The sequence below is a fragment of the Varanus komodoensis genome, unplaced genomic scaffold (genome assembly GCF_004798865.1).
Source record: "Varanus komodoensis strain SLA01 unplaced genomic scaffold, ASM479886v1 scaffold39, whole genome shotgun sequence".
NCBI classification, from domain to species: domain Eukaryota; kingdom Metazoa; phylum Chordata; class Lepidosauria; order Squamata; family Varanidae; genus Varanus; species Varanus komodoensis.
Genome location: NW_025335922.1, coordinates 8,037,858 through 8,051,255, shown reverse-complemented (window position 1 = coordinate 8,051,255; position 13,398 = coordinate 8,037,858). Strand labels below are relative to the sequence as shown.

Below are 13,398 nucleotides of genomic sequence, written 5' to 3'. Positions count from 1 at the left end.
CAACAATTAGCGTAAGTCTGGGAAACTAATCCTTTGCAATGTCACAAGTACAGAGAGATACTGTATAGTCAGGGAGTCAGACATGCTCTGAACATGGCAGGAAGAGGAGGGACAAGTTCTGAACGCAATACAGGCAGAGGCCAGCCTGGAACACGCACCTGGCACCCCAGTCCTCCACATACCTAGGACTGCTATCTAGAGCTTACCTGCAGGACAGGTAATGATCTCTCTCTCTCTCTCTCTCTCTCTCTCTCTCTCTCTCTCTCTCTCTTTCTCTGTGTGTGTGTCTGTGTGTCTGTGTGTCTGTGTGTCTGTGTGTCTGTGTGTGTCTTCCTGCCTGCTTGCCTGCTAGCTTCTCACTTTATTAAGCAGGAAGTTCTTCATAGGGTAAGATAAGCGATGCATCCATAATATTTGTTGCCTAGATAACGTCAGGTTAAAAGATAATACCTACTCTGTATTTCCTGCTGAATAAATGTACCTTTCTTTTCTAAGTATTGTGTGTATCTGTGTGAATGCAAAACCAGGGCTTGCTCTCTGGCAGTGCATGTTAAACCCCAGAAAAAGATTCCAAACCTTTTGAAGGACACTTCCCTGGTGTGCTTTGCCCAATTAAACATGACAGGAGGGAGAGAAAAGAAAAACTGTATTTTTATTCTCAAGAATAAGTTTGATCACAAGCAAAGGGGCAATTGACCCTGAGAGCAAAGTGGAGTTTTCTTTTACACCTCTGATGACCAGGTAGTGTTAACAGCTTATTGGGTTGAAATTCCTGCCACAAGCATTGATTAGCACATTTGAAATCAGATGGTTTCCATGTTTACCTGGGAGGCCAGGCTGTACAAGCAGCATAGGAAGAACAGGGGTGCCATGGAAACCTAAGATCACCTGAGATCAGGTAACATTCTGATCTAGAAGACAACTGTCTTCTTGTTGTTGTTGATTTCATTAATCAGGTTTCCTTAAAATGACTGCCATCCCCGATCAATGTTTGCATCCAGTACTTGTGGTTTAACAAAAGTTTAGCCAGAAACCTTTAAAGTTTATCAGAAATGACTCCCGGGAAAAGACAGTCATGCTAGGGAAAGTCAAAGGCCAAAGAAAGGGAAGACCAAATATGGGATCAGTGGGCTCCATAACGGAAGCCACAGCCTGGACAGGCATTTCGGACGGCTTTCATTCATGGGGTCACCATGAGTCAGTCCCAAACAACACCTGACAAGTTTGTGCCATGAAAGTGAAAGATTTTCTACTTTTAAAATCCTGTTTCCAACATTGGACCCTCCACTAGCAAAATCTACATCATGACCTTTAAATTTTAGCTGTATTTGAACACAGTATGAGCAATGCCTTTCTGAAAGGCCTTAATTTTGATATACATTATGGATCATATGACTGAGGTTTGGGGAAGGATACATAAGTGCAGAAAGAGCAACAATTTACTACTATCAGATACAAAATTAAAAGATAATAAACAAGTCATGACCACTAAGATTGAAAATCCATGTTTGGGTCCACCTTATTTTCAGTATTCCTCATTGAATGGGTACTCAGGATGGTCTTTCCACCTGTGGGGAATTAAGAGTCAAAATTAATAGGGACAACACACATGAACAACCAGCCAGCCACAGATGCTGCTTGTGGGAGGCACCATCTGTGGGTATGTTTGTCTGCACCAGGAACCCCTCAAAGTGACTGAGAGCTAAGCAAGAGCACAGCAATTTTCAAGGGGACTCAAAGAAGAAAAATACCAAATGGCTTGTGCTCTGTCCGTTCGTGTAACACAAAAGGACTTCAAACAGCAGTTCTCCCTTCAGATGACCAACTCAAGTCTTAAATAAGCTGAAGGAAGAGAGTACAAAAGGCAAGATTTAAAACCAAGCTGGGTAGAAGGTAGATCTCCAGATGTTTCAGGCTTCTGCTTCCAGAAGCTTCTGCCAGAATGGCCAATGGTCAGGAAGGCTGGGAGTTGAAGTCCCAAACCTCTGAGATTATCTTCAGACCACCCCTGCCCTAAAAGTTCCTGGAGCACAATTTTAGAGATGCAGTCCCTGAAATGTGGGGTTTAAATCTTTTATCGCTCTTTCCACAGTGATTCTGCTATGAATTTTTATGGCAAGTATCTTAAAATTCTGAGTATTTTAGGAAGCAACCCAAAACACCAGGGGAGCTCAATTGGGAGTTGCGGGGGGAGGGCAAGAAGGATGTCCAGTCCCAGTGGCCACCTGTCTCCTTGGGACAGTTCCCGCATCATTGCTCATGCCAAAAATGGGATGCTCCAGGGTCTGTTGGGGGAGATGTTGGCTCTGTTGGATCCCAGTGCCCTGATTTCCCACCACCACCATATTAAAGTATTGTAAACCACTTTGAATGACAAACGCCTTTTCTTTCTGTGAATTCATCATTCTGAAATGGAAGGCAAGACTGAAGGGATGTGCATTTGGCCCTCCCCTTTTCACTATGCATCACACCTGTCCCATCTTTGCATTAGAACAGCTAATTTCTCCACACCACCCCTGTCCAGAACCATGCTGGTACTTACATGCTCAGGGTCACATAGCGGATATCTTTATTCAAAGCCGCAATTTCTTGCATTTCTTTATCAGTGAGGGAAAAGTCAAAGATCTTAGGAAAAACAAGAGGGAGAAAAAGCACCAATTATTCTCTGCCAGTTGTGTGATTAACTCTGACATCTAATTTTCCAGTCTCTGACTGTGATAAATGCATGTCCAAATTCACACTTCTATGTTTATGTTTTGATTGCTTGCATGTATGACTCCTGTCGTAAATCCTGTTGAAACATGTCTTTCTATAGTGGACACAGAAATTACATTCATTAACCAGTAACCCAGCAAAAACCTTGGGGAAGTTTACTTGCACTGTATCTTGCATTTCTCAGTATTTGTTGGACACTTTTCGACCATAACTCATACAATGGTGTGCAGAAAAAACATTAAAAGCACAACCAAACAATGATTTCAGGCACCCACGAAGAGCAGACTTTTTAAAAAGGACAGATAAGAGAACTGGGAAAGTAAAAACAAAATAGCTTCCACCTGGTGTCAAAAAGAAAATGTGAACCTTCTTCAAAGGAAATTCTAAAGCCAAGATCTCATGACTGAAGCTAGAAAGCAATCTTCCCAAAGCCGATGCACACCAGGAATTTGAGCTTTAATTCCCATCAGCCTTGATAAAGGGGGAACTGAGCCCAAGATCACCAAGTGAGATTCATGTGCAAGAAAAGACAGCATGTCCAATTCTCTAGTTCCTACATCATACTGGACCCTGACTCTTTTAGAGTAAGGATGCATGCCTCTTTTAGCTCAACAGCCAAATTCTGTTTCAGGAAAGCTGAATGGCACATTCCAACAATGCTCAGGGCCCAAAGCAATAAGACCTTAGTCAAACGCTCTTACTGCAGTTATGCAAGCTTTGAGAGAAGCATTTCAATTTTTCAAAAGTTCACAAAGGCCAGGAAACCATTAAAAATAAATGATGGTTGGGAAAAGACGGTAGAACCAGAAGAGTGGTCACCCTGTTTTAGACTAACAGCAAGAATGTGGTCGTTTGAGCCACTGTTTATGGAGGAGAGGCACTGTAGATTTGCCCAGGTGAGAAGAAGAGATGCCTAACCTAAGGGGAATGTTCACCATGGCTTCCACTATTGGAGGGCAGCCTGGATTGAGATGGTGCACTACAGCAACGTTGTCACCACACAGATATATGGGAAAGGGCCACGGGCTCCAAATGCATGGCTGGTTCAATGTGGATTCCAGGTCTAAAAAGGCTGAAGTTCATGAGACGAGGCCCACTGACAAGGCCCCTTTGGAGGATGGTTATATAAGCAAGACTAGCAGGCAGCCCTACTTTCTCCAGTGGGATGGGAAGAAAGAATGGTAGATGTTTTGATACAAGAGATGTGGGCAAACGTGCGGCCCGGTAGATATCGCATTGAAGTCCGGGCCCAATTCAAGGTGTTGGTGATGACCTATAAAGCCCTAAACGGCTTGGGTCCTGGTTACCTGAAGGAGCGCTTACGTCCATATATGCCCAGCTGCCCCCTGAGATCAGCGGGAGAGGCCCTCCTCCGGGAGCCCTCAGTGAAGGAAATTAGGAGGGTGGTTACTCGGAGGAGGGCTTTCTCAGCGGTGGCACCTAAGTTATGGAACGCGCTCCCCAGAGAGGTCCGCCTGGCGCCGTCGTTATTTGTTTTTCGGCGCCAGGCGAAGACCTTTTTATTTAAGCAGCATTTTAAATGTTAATATTATTGAATTTTATTTGGCCAGGACGGCTTATTTTATTCTACTGTATATATTTTAATTGTTATTGTTTTAATTTATTGTGTATTTTATTCGATGTTGTGAGCCGCCCGAGGCTTCGGCAAGGGGCGGCATAGAAATGTTTAAATAAATAATAAATAAATATTGCTGGACTGCAGCTCCTATCATCCCCAGCCACGAACCATCCAAGGTAGGGCTGATGAGAGATGATGTCTAACAACATCTTGGGGATTACATGTTGTTCCACTCCTGCTATCAGATCAGATCAACATTACCTGGAAGTTTTCTTTAATGCGCTCTGAGTTGAAGCTTTTTGGAATGACCACCACCCCTCGCTGGATGTTGAAGCGAAGGGCCACCTGAGCTGCTGTCTTGTTGTATTTTCTTCCAATGGCATTCAACAAGGGGTCATCCAGTAGTGGAGGGGAAGACAGGTTAACCCTTGTTGTAATGGGGACAAAAATGAAACAGAGAGTCTTTAAGTGGTAGCGGCATCACCAAAAGAACATCATGGTGGGGTCAGAAGGAACTGAAGCAAGATCACTTCAATTGTCATTATGTTTTGAAGCCTGCCATTGTAAATGCATCCACTTTCAAGAGTTGTGCATTGCTTTGTGGGTGTTTCTTATTTCTATTTCAGGCTGGCCTTCCTGACCCTGGATATGGTAACAAAGATATTTATTCCTCTGTAATAGCAGCAGAAGGAAGTTCAGCCACCTGAAAACATAGCATGGTGTTCTTGCCCATGCAGCATTATAATTAACACAGGCCTGAAACGTACAGGTTCAGATGCCATGGCCAACGACAAATGCTTCATCCTAGGAAGGTGTGGGAAGCTTCTGGCCCTGCATGTGATGCTGGATCCAAGTCCCATCAGCCCCAGTTAGCATGGCCAATAGTTGGGGTGATGATAGTTGCACTCCAACGACAGCTGGAGGACCACAGATTCCCACTCCAATCTAGAGCTGCAATGTTTGGTTGATTAATTGATTTTAAATCTTTTAAGGTGCAACTCTGTGCATATTTAGACAGAAATAAATACTATAATTCTCAGCATCCCTCAATCACTCATGCTTCTTGGGGCATGTTGGAAACTGTAGGACAATTTTCTGCCTAAGCATGCTTAGGACTGCAGCTATAATTGGCAACAATGAAATCCTATGCATGTCTACTCAGAAATAAGCATCAGGGAGTTTAATTGGATTCACGCTCTAGTAGAGATGTATAATTTACAGGAGTGTTAAAGGCATGGGGTGGGGACAGTTTTTCCTGAGGTTTTTTTTTTGGGGGGGGGGATTTGAGGGGAAATGGAACACAAAGTCCTTTACACATCTAAAGCTACTTTGTTGCTTTAGGACAGCCTTCTCTAACTTGGTACCCTCCAGATATTTTGGACATCAGTTCCATCAGCCCCAGCGCGAATGGCAGATGGTCAGGAATGTTGTGCATTGCAGTCCAAGACATCTGGAAGGCACCAGGCTGGGGAGGGCTACTGCTAGACCATGATGCAGCCTTCATATTAAAGTTGCATCATGTGTAAGTTGGGTCGCTCTTGAAATTAGAATTATATTTTGAAAGTTTTTAAAACTGCTGTAAACCACACAGGGAGCTTTGGCAATTGGATGCTGCAGAGATGAAATTATGTTTTAATTAAAAAACTTAAAAATAATAGAACAATAAAACACCACCAAAAGTGAATTAGAAAATTTGTAATTATTGTTGGAATAAACTACACTTCTAAGTTTGGATTTGGTGGTTCCTTCATCTTGCATTTCCCCCCAGGCTTGCCTCACTCGTGAACAGAAATGATGGAATGAAGCACTGCACAAAGGAGATCAGCCAGTTCTTCATGTTTGCTGCTTCACTGTGCCATTCCTTCTCAAGGCTACATCAGTGAGAGTAAGAATTTGTTCTTACCTCAAGTCCAGCCCTTGATTATTTTCTTCCTACATTGCTATGGGAGACCTAGCAACCTTCTAAGTCATCCTGCTAAAGAAGCGAATCTTCCTAAACACAAAATCTTACCACATTTCATCCCTCGATGTTCCTAGTGGGCTGTACCCAACAAGGATGATGTCATGCTCTTTGCAAAACTCTGACAGTTTGGGTTGGGTAAAATATGGGTGGCACTCAACCTACAGAGATAGAAACATAGAAAGAGAGCGAGTCAGAAGGGGTCTCCCAGGCCATCTAGTCTGACCCCCAGCTCAAGAACAAATAGAAGAGACTGAATCCAGAAGGGAATGAAGGAGCAAGGGTGGGTTACTAAAGCAGCAGCAGCAGCTGCGAGAGCAATCTTATGATCCTCTAGACATTTTCTGGGCCTGGGTCAGGACACACACACACACACACACACACACACACACAGAGAGAGAGAGAGAGAGAGAGAGAGAGAGAGAGAGAGAGAGAGAGGATATTCCAAATTCCTAGATCCAAAATCACAAAGTCAGTTCTGCACTTGAAGGCCCTCCCTGCACTTACGGTTATTTCTCCACTGGCTCTCTCTTTGAGCTGGGGAAGGTGACCTTGCAGAAAGGGTAAAGGGGGTGTTCTGAGGGAAGGGGATTGTGGAGGCTAGGCTAGGGTGTCTCCTGGTCTCCTGCAGCCTCCTTCCTTCCTCAAAAGCACCTCAGCTAAATGGCCTACAAGGGCTATCAATCTAAAATGCAGAGAGGGAAGAGCAGGGGGTACAGATCAGCTCCACTGCTCCACCCACTTAGTGCTGGATCCTTGTAAGCCTCCAAGTTCAGAGACTTACAAGCATTAAGGGCAATCAGTAGGATTGCACCTTTAACAAGATGAAATGCTGTTGGAGGTCTACTTTTCAGTGGAGAGGCAACCAGATGTGAAGAAACCCCTCCCTCTGCACAGGTTCTCCCCCAATTTCATCCTCTAAGCAGACTGGCATGGCACCCACACAACACCTTGCAAGCAAACCTCCGCTGCATTCAGTGCCGTGTGTAGTTTGGTTGTTAGTTTTCAAATCAGGTTATTTCAAGACAAAATGCCACCCTTCCCCTGGATGTTAACCAAAGTGAAGAGTCTCCATGCACTGCTCTGGAGGAAGTTTAGCCCTGGCAAGAATCCGCTGCAGCGGCTCGTCCTTTCCACCACTGCAGCCTGGGGATTCAACTCCTCTTGCTCGGCCTGGACAGCGGCTGCAGTGGTGAGAGGGACAGCAGAGACCGTGGCCGACTCGGTCACTGGTTTGCTGCCTGCCATGCAAGCATGTGGGCACAATGGTGAGGAAGAAGGTGAAGATGAGGAGCAAAAGCAGCTGGGGATCATGGTGGGGAGGAGGTATCACTGTGGAAGTGGGCCCACGGTGGGCATGTAGCCCATGGGCACTCAAGCACCTGGAACTGGCACCTTTATTACAAGCAGCACTTCAGGTTAAACTATGTGATCCTGTACAAATTTCCTTGGAAGTTTGCACTCACTCACCTCCAAGGAGCTTCATAAAACCTCTGGCTACAAATTCCTCACAACTAGTGCTAAATTAGGGTTGCCACCCCTTTGTCTGATGGGCTCCTCCTCCTAACAGGTCTAGGGTAGGCAGGCGGATCCTGGTTCTCTCCACCCTAGGAATAGGTATACCTATAGAATGTGGTTGCTGCAGATGGGTGAGAATTGCATCTCAGTTAATGTTTGATAAGAATTGATCAAAATTTATAAAGTGGTTCAGACTGAGAAAGGACTTGAAATTTAAAAAGTTTGCACGCAGGAGAAAAAAACATTCCTGGTTTTAAAATGAACATAGCCACTGGTATTCTGCTGCTCTTGGTCTCTGCAGGGCTGGCTCTACCATTAGGCAGAGTGAAGCAGTGACTTCACTCAGATGCTGGGAGGAATCAGTGGAATGCTCACCATCTTCCTGTGTACCATGTAGGTTGCTCTGCACGCCCCATGTTAGTCTGCTGCCTTCAGGTGAAGGAGGATGAAGTCGCTCGGGCACGAGAGCAAGAATGCTGGCTTCAGCATCAATACTGCATGCACATGCATCCAAATGTTCAATTCACACAACCACGTTGGCAGCTTAAGATATTGTTTATTGCATGCATGGAGCTCACTGGTATATAGAATGAAGCCATCTTCCCATGATTTCATCATAAATGCAGCTTCCTTAAAAGATGGGATGGGTTTGGAGTGCAACCATGAAGCAGAAAAGAACACTCATTTGCTCCCTGCCTCAGAATACCTTCCTTGACCCAGGTACCTATTTACATAGGCCAACAATTTATTACCTGGAGTTGCCCCAATTTATCACACAACTGAGGAATGGTGTGCATGATTCATTGCAGCACGAGTGCTACGTAGCTGTCCAGGAGTACCCCAAACAGTCTGCAGAAGGGGTGGTGGGGAGAAGGGCTTCCTTAGGCTAGTCCATGCACTTCGAACACAAGTTTAAGCTGGTGGAACACACAGCCTTTTCTCGTTGCCAAGAAAATCATGCTCCAGTCCCCTCACAGTGGGTTTTGTCAACAAAGTCTACTGTCAGATCTGCTAATAGAGTTTTCTGATGACACAGACTTCTTAACTTCAGGCCATTCCATTTCTAGGAATTATTAATCAAGGCATGAGGCCAATTGTCTGCAACGAAGAATAATGAGCTGGACACATTTGTGTCCTGCCCAATATTGTGTGCATGGCCCCTGTAAGAACTGCAAGATTTATGACTCAGGACATTGCGTCCTGGGTTCCTTTCAACATGGCTGTCCTCCATGTGGAGACCTTCAGAAATAGTAGTGGCACTATTTCAAAGGTCTGTGCAAGGAGGAAAGAAATTCTGCCAAAGCCAGGGCCTCTCCTCTTCATTCCCGCAATATAATGCTGAATGCAACTATCTTTTAAGAATATGGTATTATTTGCTAGCTTTAATATAGCCCCACCACTATATTGTTCTACGCTCCACCTCAGAGCTCAAGGTACATGTGGGGTTGGATCCAGGATCTGCTTTCCATGGACAAAATGATTCTGATTCTAGACTGTGCCTCTTCCTGACTCTCAGGGAGTTCCCCTGCCCCCTGCCCTGCAGTTCGCCCCATACAGCTGGGATCTCCCAATTATCCGTGTAGCATTTTCAGGAGGGGAAAGCAGACCCCATTGCTTGCCCCAAACTCTGCAGCCAACTGAAGGTGTCCCCCAGAAGTACACCTCTTCTGCATGCTGAAGCTTCTGGGTTCAGTTCTTCACATCCCCACTTCACAGGACCAAGAAGCAGATGACGTGCAACTCTCGTGCCTCCTCCCCACTCCCTGGAGGGCCACTGCCATTCAGCTATTCTGAGTAGGCGAGGGGTTTGCAGTCTTTTGGGGTCAGTGGGCACATCTGGAATTTTGAAAGTACAGTGGGTGCTTGCACACAATGGCTGCCACAGGGGCATGCTCAATCAGTTCGCTCTCCTTCACTATGTTCCCCCAGTTGTTGTTGAGCCCAGCAGCAGCAGTGCGGGCAGCCTCACTCTGAGGTGTCCTTCCTCAGCAACACAGACAGTCTCCATGACTGCCCAGCCCTCACATGCCTTGCTCTGAGGAAAAACCCCCCAGAGCGAGGTGCCGGACCAGGCGCCCATTCCAGAGGTATTTGCCGGCTGCTTCCTGCTGCCAGTGTCCCACAGTGGGTGGTCTGCAGCAGCAGGTACAGTACAGCACCCCAGGCAACCCAGGGAATGCGGCTGGCAAAGCAGGGGGTCCTTCTGTTGGTGGACGTGGGGCATGGGATCCACCATCCCTGAGGCAAGAGTCCCCACCAGGCCCATGGAAGACCCAGGATGCTCAGGGAACAAGTCCATCACTGGCTGCTTCCAGCACTGCACTGCTTCCGGTAAGACACCTCGTTACTCTGATAGGAAGCTCGAGCCCACAACAGCATGTCAGATGTGAGAACCAAATCTACACACGTGTCACCACTTATCTCCTGTTACCTGGTTGCTGACAGGTTTGTGCTTAAGGCCTGGCTTGTTCAGAATCATCTCCAGTTGCCTACGGTTGAAGTTCGACACACCAATGGATTTTACCAGCCCCGCATCTTTACATTCTTCCAGAGCCTGCCATGAGGAAGAGGACAAATCAGTGGCAGGGGAGCAGAAGCAAGAGGGTGGGGGTCCATTCAGATTTCTGGGGGAATTTAACTTAATAATTTAATAGAACATTTCTAACCCATCCTTTACAACAGTGTCTCAGGATGGCTTACAGACATAAAATCCACAACAATGATAAAACAATTCCTAATATCATGATAATAATAAATCATTTGCAATATTAAATGCAATCAATAAAATAAGAATACAGTAAGAGTCAGAATCAATAAATTAGAAGGAAAAAAAAGTGACTGTTGGCTTAACTCTAAAACCATTTATTCTTAAAATGATGTTCAAATAAAAAGGTTTTCACCTGCGGCGCCAGATGGCCCTACTCCGAATAGACATCCTCTTTACTTCCTTCAGGGAGGCTTCCCAGAGCAGAGCCTCTCCCACAGATCTTAAGGGGCGTGAGGGCATGTAAGGGAAGAGGCGCTCCTTCAGGTATCCTGGTCCCAAGCCGTTTAGGGCTTTATAGGTTAATACCAGCACCTATAAAGTTGAGCCCACTAAGAGGCTGGGCATGTATATGAAGCCTCAGCTGATACAAAAAGGAGTTGTCATTTATATCAATAATCAAGGTTTTAAAGTTGTAGAAGAATTAAAAGACCCAGAAGGAAGATGCATTGTTTTGAAGACTCCCAAATGGGAGGACAAATACATTGGCTATGATATATGCTCCTAATGATGCAAAAGAAAAGTTTGCTGATTTTTTTCAATTACTATTGGAGTTGCAAGAAGGAACAGTTTTGATTATTGGTGATATGAATGGAATTACAGACCCTAACAAGAATAAATCTAAAAAAGTAAAAGGGAACAAACTTCCTATTTTTTTTAATTATATGGAAATGTTATATTTAGAAGATGCTTTTTTCTGATAGACAACAGACATACTCAAGGACTGATATGTGCTGGATATCTAAAAACTTAATTATTAATCTAGAGGTTGGGAAGATCAAACCCAAGATACTTTCTGACCGCAACCCGTTGGAGATGATATGGTGGGAAGAACAAGCTGGAGGAAGGAGACGGAGACTTAATGACAGCCTTTCGTTGCAAGAGGATCTCTTGAAAAAGTCAGAAGAACTGGAAGAATTTTTTAAACTAAATATTACAAGTGATGTCTCTATAGCTACAATATGGGGAGCTATAAAGAAAACCTTTAAAACTAAGTTTTCTAGAAGATTTGAGAATATGCTTTTGAATATAATACCAGATACTTTTTCAAAGAATATGTCAGAGTTATTTAAATATATGGCAACTGCAGCAAGAATTGCAAATGCCTTTAAATGGAAAATACCCGAATCCCAACAACTGAAGACTGGAAAAATAAATTGGCAGAGCATGTAGTGGTGGCAAAATTAACTAATAATGTAAATAGAAGACCAATTGAGGAATTTAATGACAAATGGAAATTCTACTGTACCCAGTACAATAAAAAGGATGTAAAAGGAAGCTCTTTAAAAGTAGTTGATGATTTATAATTGATTTGAACTGATTCAAAAATTTGTCAGTATACAGAATAATAATTCCTTTTTCTCAACTTCCATAGAGTACTGAAAGATAGAAAGATAGATATTGTTGGTCTCTTTGAAATGTGTTGGGTTGAATGTACTGGTTATACTTGTTCAAACTCCCTTGGCAATTTTATTTTGCTTCTATACATACACACCCCTTTCTGTTTTCTGTATTCTATTTATGTCAAGAAAATAATAAAAATAATATATTTTATATATTATTCACTGCTGCTTCATCAAGTCGCCATTCCCTTGAAGTCTCTTTTTGCAACTGCTTTTAAAAACACTTGTCTGCTATAGTAACTGTGCCGTGAGTGCCCATCAGCACTGGCTCCAGGTTTTTGAGGGCTTTTGGGCAAGATCCCTTCAATGGGCCCACTCCCTCAGTGAGTCTCCCTTCTCACTCTCCCTGGCACTTACTGCTCTTGTTCCTCACCTCTCTCATCATTTGTCCCACTGCCTTGCTTGGGAGGCAAAAAGCCAAGAGGCAAGTCTGCCATGGCATCTGCTGACGCTTCTTCTTATCACCACCATTGTCTGGCCAGAGAGAGGAGCAGCCCTAGCAGGCTCTTGTCACTGGGCCCCAGCTGGTATGTGGTTCCTGGGCATGCGCACAACCATGCCTACCCTTCACACTTGCCCCAAGGAACAATGTCTTTCCCTGACCTTGACGAGAAGCTAATTGGGCCAGGAACCATCCCTTGAAGGCTGCAAAGAAGCAGTTCTACAGCAGTTGCCTGTGAGCTGAGACCATTTCCCGAATACCTGACCAGATGCTAGATCAGCTGAGATTTAAGGGAGTTGTAGTCAGAAACATTTGGAAGGCATCTGTTTGCCAACCTCTGATCCAATCATTTTCACCACTCCATTGACTGGTTTGGGAAATGGGTCTCTGGCTCAGCATAATGTGGCTTCCTAGGTTCCTGCATTAGGCAAGATGCCATTTCTGTGGCTCCAGAAATATAATTACCTCCACATAGTTAGATACATGGTACCTCTCCCTGGTCTAACTGGAGCTTATTATGAGGACATGTGCCACAAAGGAAATGCTGTGATTCCAAACCTTGCAACTAGTGATTTCTGTTTGGCTGCTTTACAAAACTACCAAATCCAATATAGACAGAAAAAAGAGAGCCATCATCTTTTTCTAATTATAAGAAAAGTGTGTTCTGTCAAGATTTAAATACCCATAGTGCCTATTCCCCCTTTCCTTCATGGATCACTGCCTTGTCGTGGCGAAGGGGCTTGTGTAGATCAATGAAACTATGAGCTATGCCATGCAGGGCCACCCAAGACGGACAGGTCATAGCAGAGAGCTCTGACAAAAGGTGATCCACTGGAGAAGGAAATGGCAACCCACTCCAGTATCTTTGCCATGAAAACCCCATGGACAGTACCAACAGGCAAAGAGATATGACACTGGAAGATGAGCCTCTCACGTTGAAAGGTGTCCAATGTGCTACCTGGGAAGAGCAGAGGGCTAGTACTAGTAGCGCCAGGAAGAATGAAGTGACTGGGTCAA

General features: G+C 44.5%; 1 protein-coding gene across 1 annotated transcript in view; it reads right to left on the bottom strand.

The window, feature by feature from the left end:
• Window positions 1–633: 633 nt before the first annotated feature.
• AKR1D1 (aldo-keto reductase family 1 member D1) overlaps window positions 634–13,398 on the bottom strand; it is a 51,874-nt gene continuing 39,109 nt past the window's right edge. The window contains exons 5-9 of the mRNA XM_044441142.1: window positions 10,204–10,326; window positions 6,306–6,415; window positions 4,556–4,721; window positions 2,543–2,625; window positions 634–1,568 (exon numbers count right to left, since the gene is read on the bottom strand). Coding sequence (XP_044297077.1) covers window positions 1,526–1,568; window positions 2,543–2,625; window positions 4,556–4,721; window positions 6,306–6,415; window positions 10,204–10,326 — 525 coding nt within the window. The 3' untranslated portion in view covers window positions 634–1,525. The remainder of the gene's footprint in view (window positions 1,569–2,542; window positions 2,626–4,555; window positions 4,722–6,305; window positions 6,416–10,203; window positions 10,327–13,398) is intronic.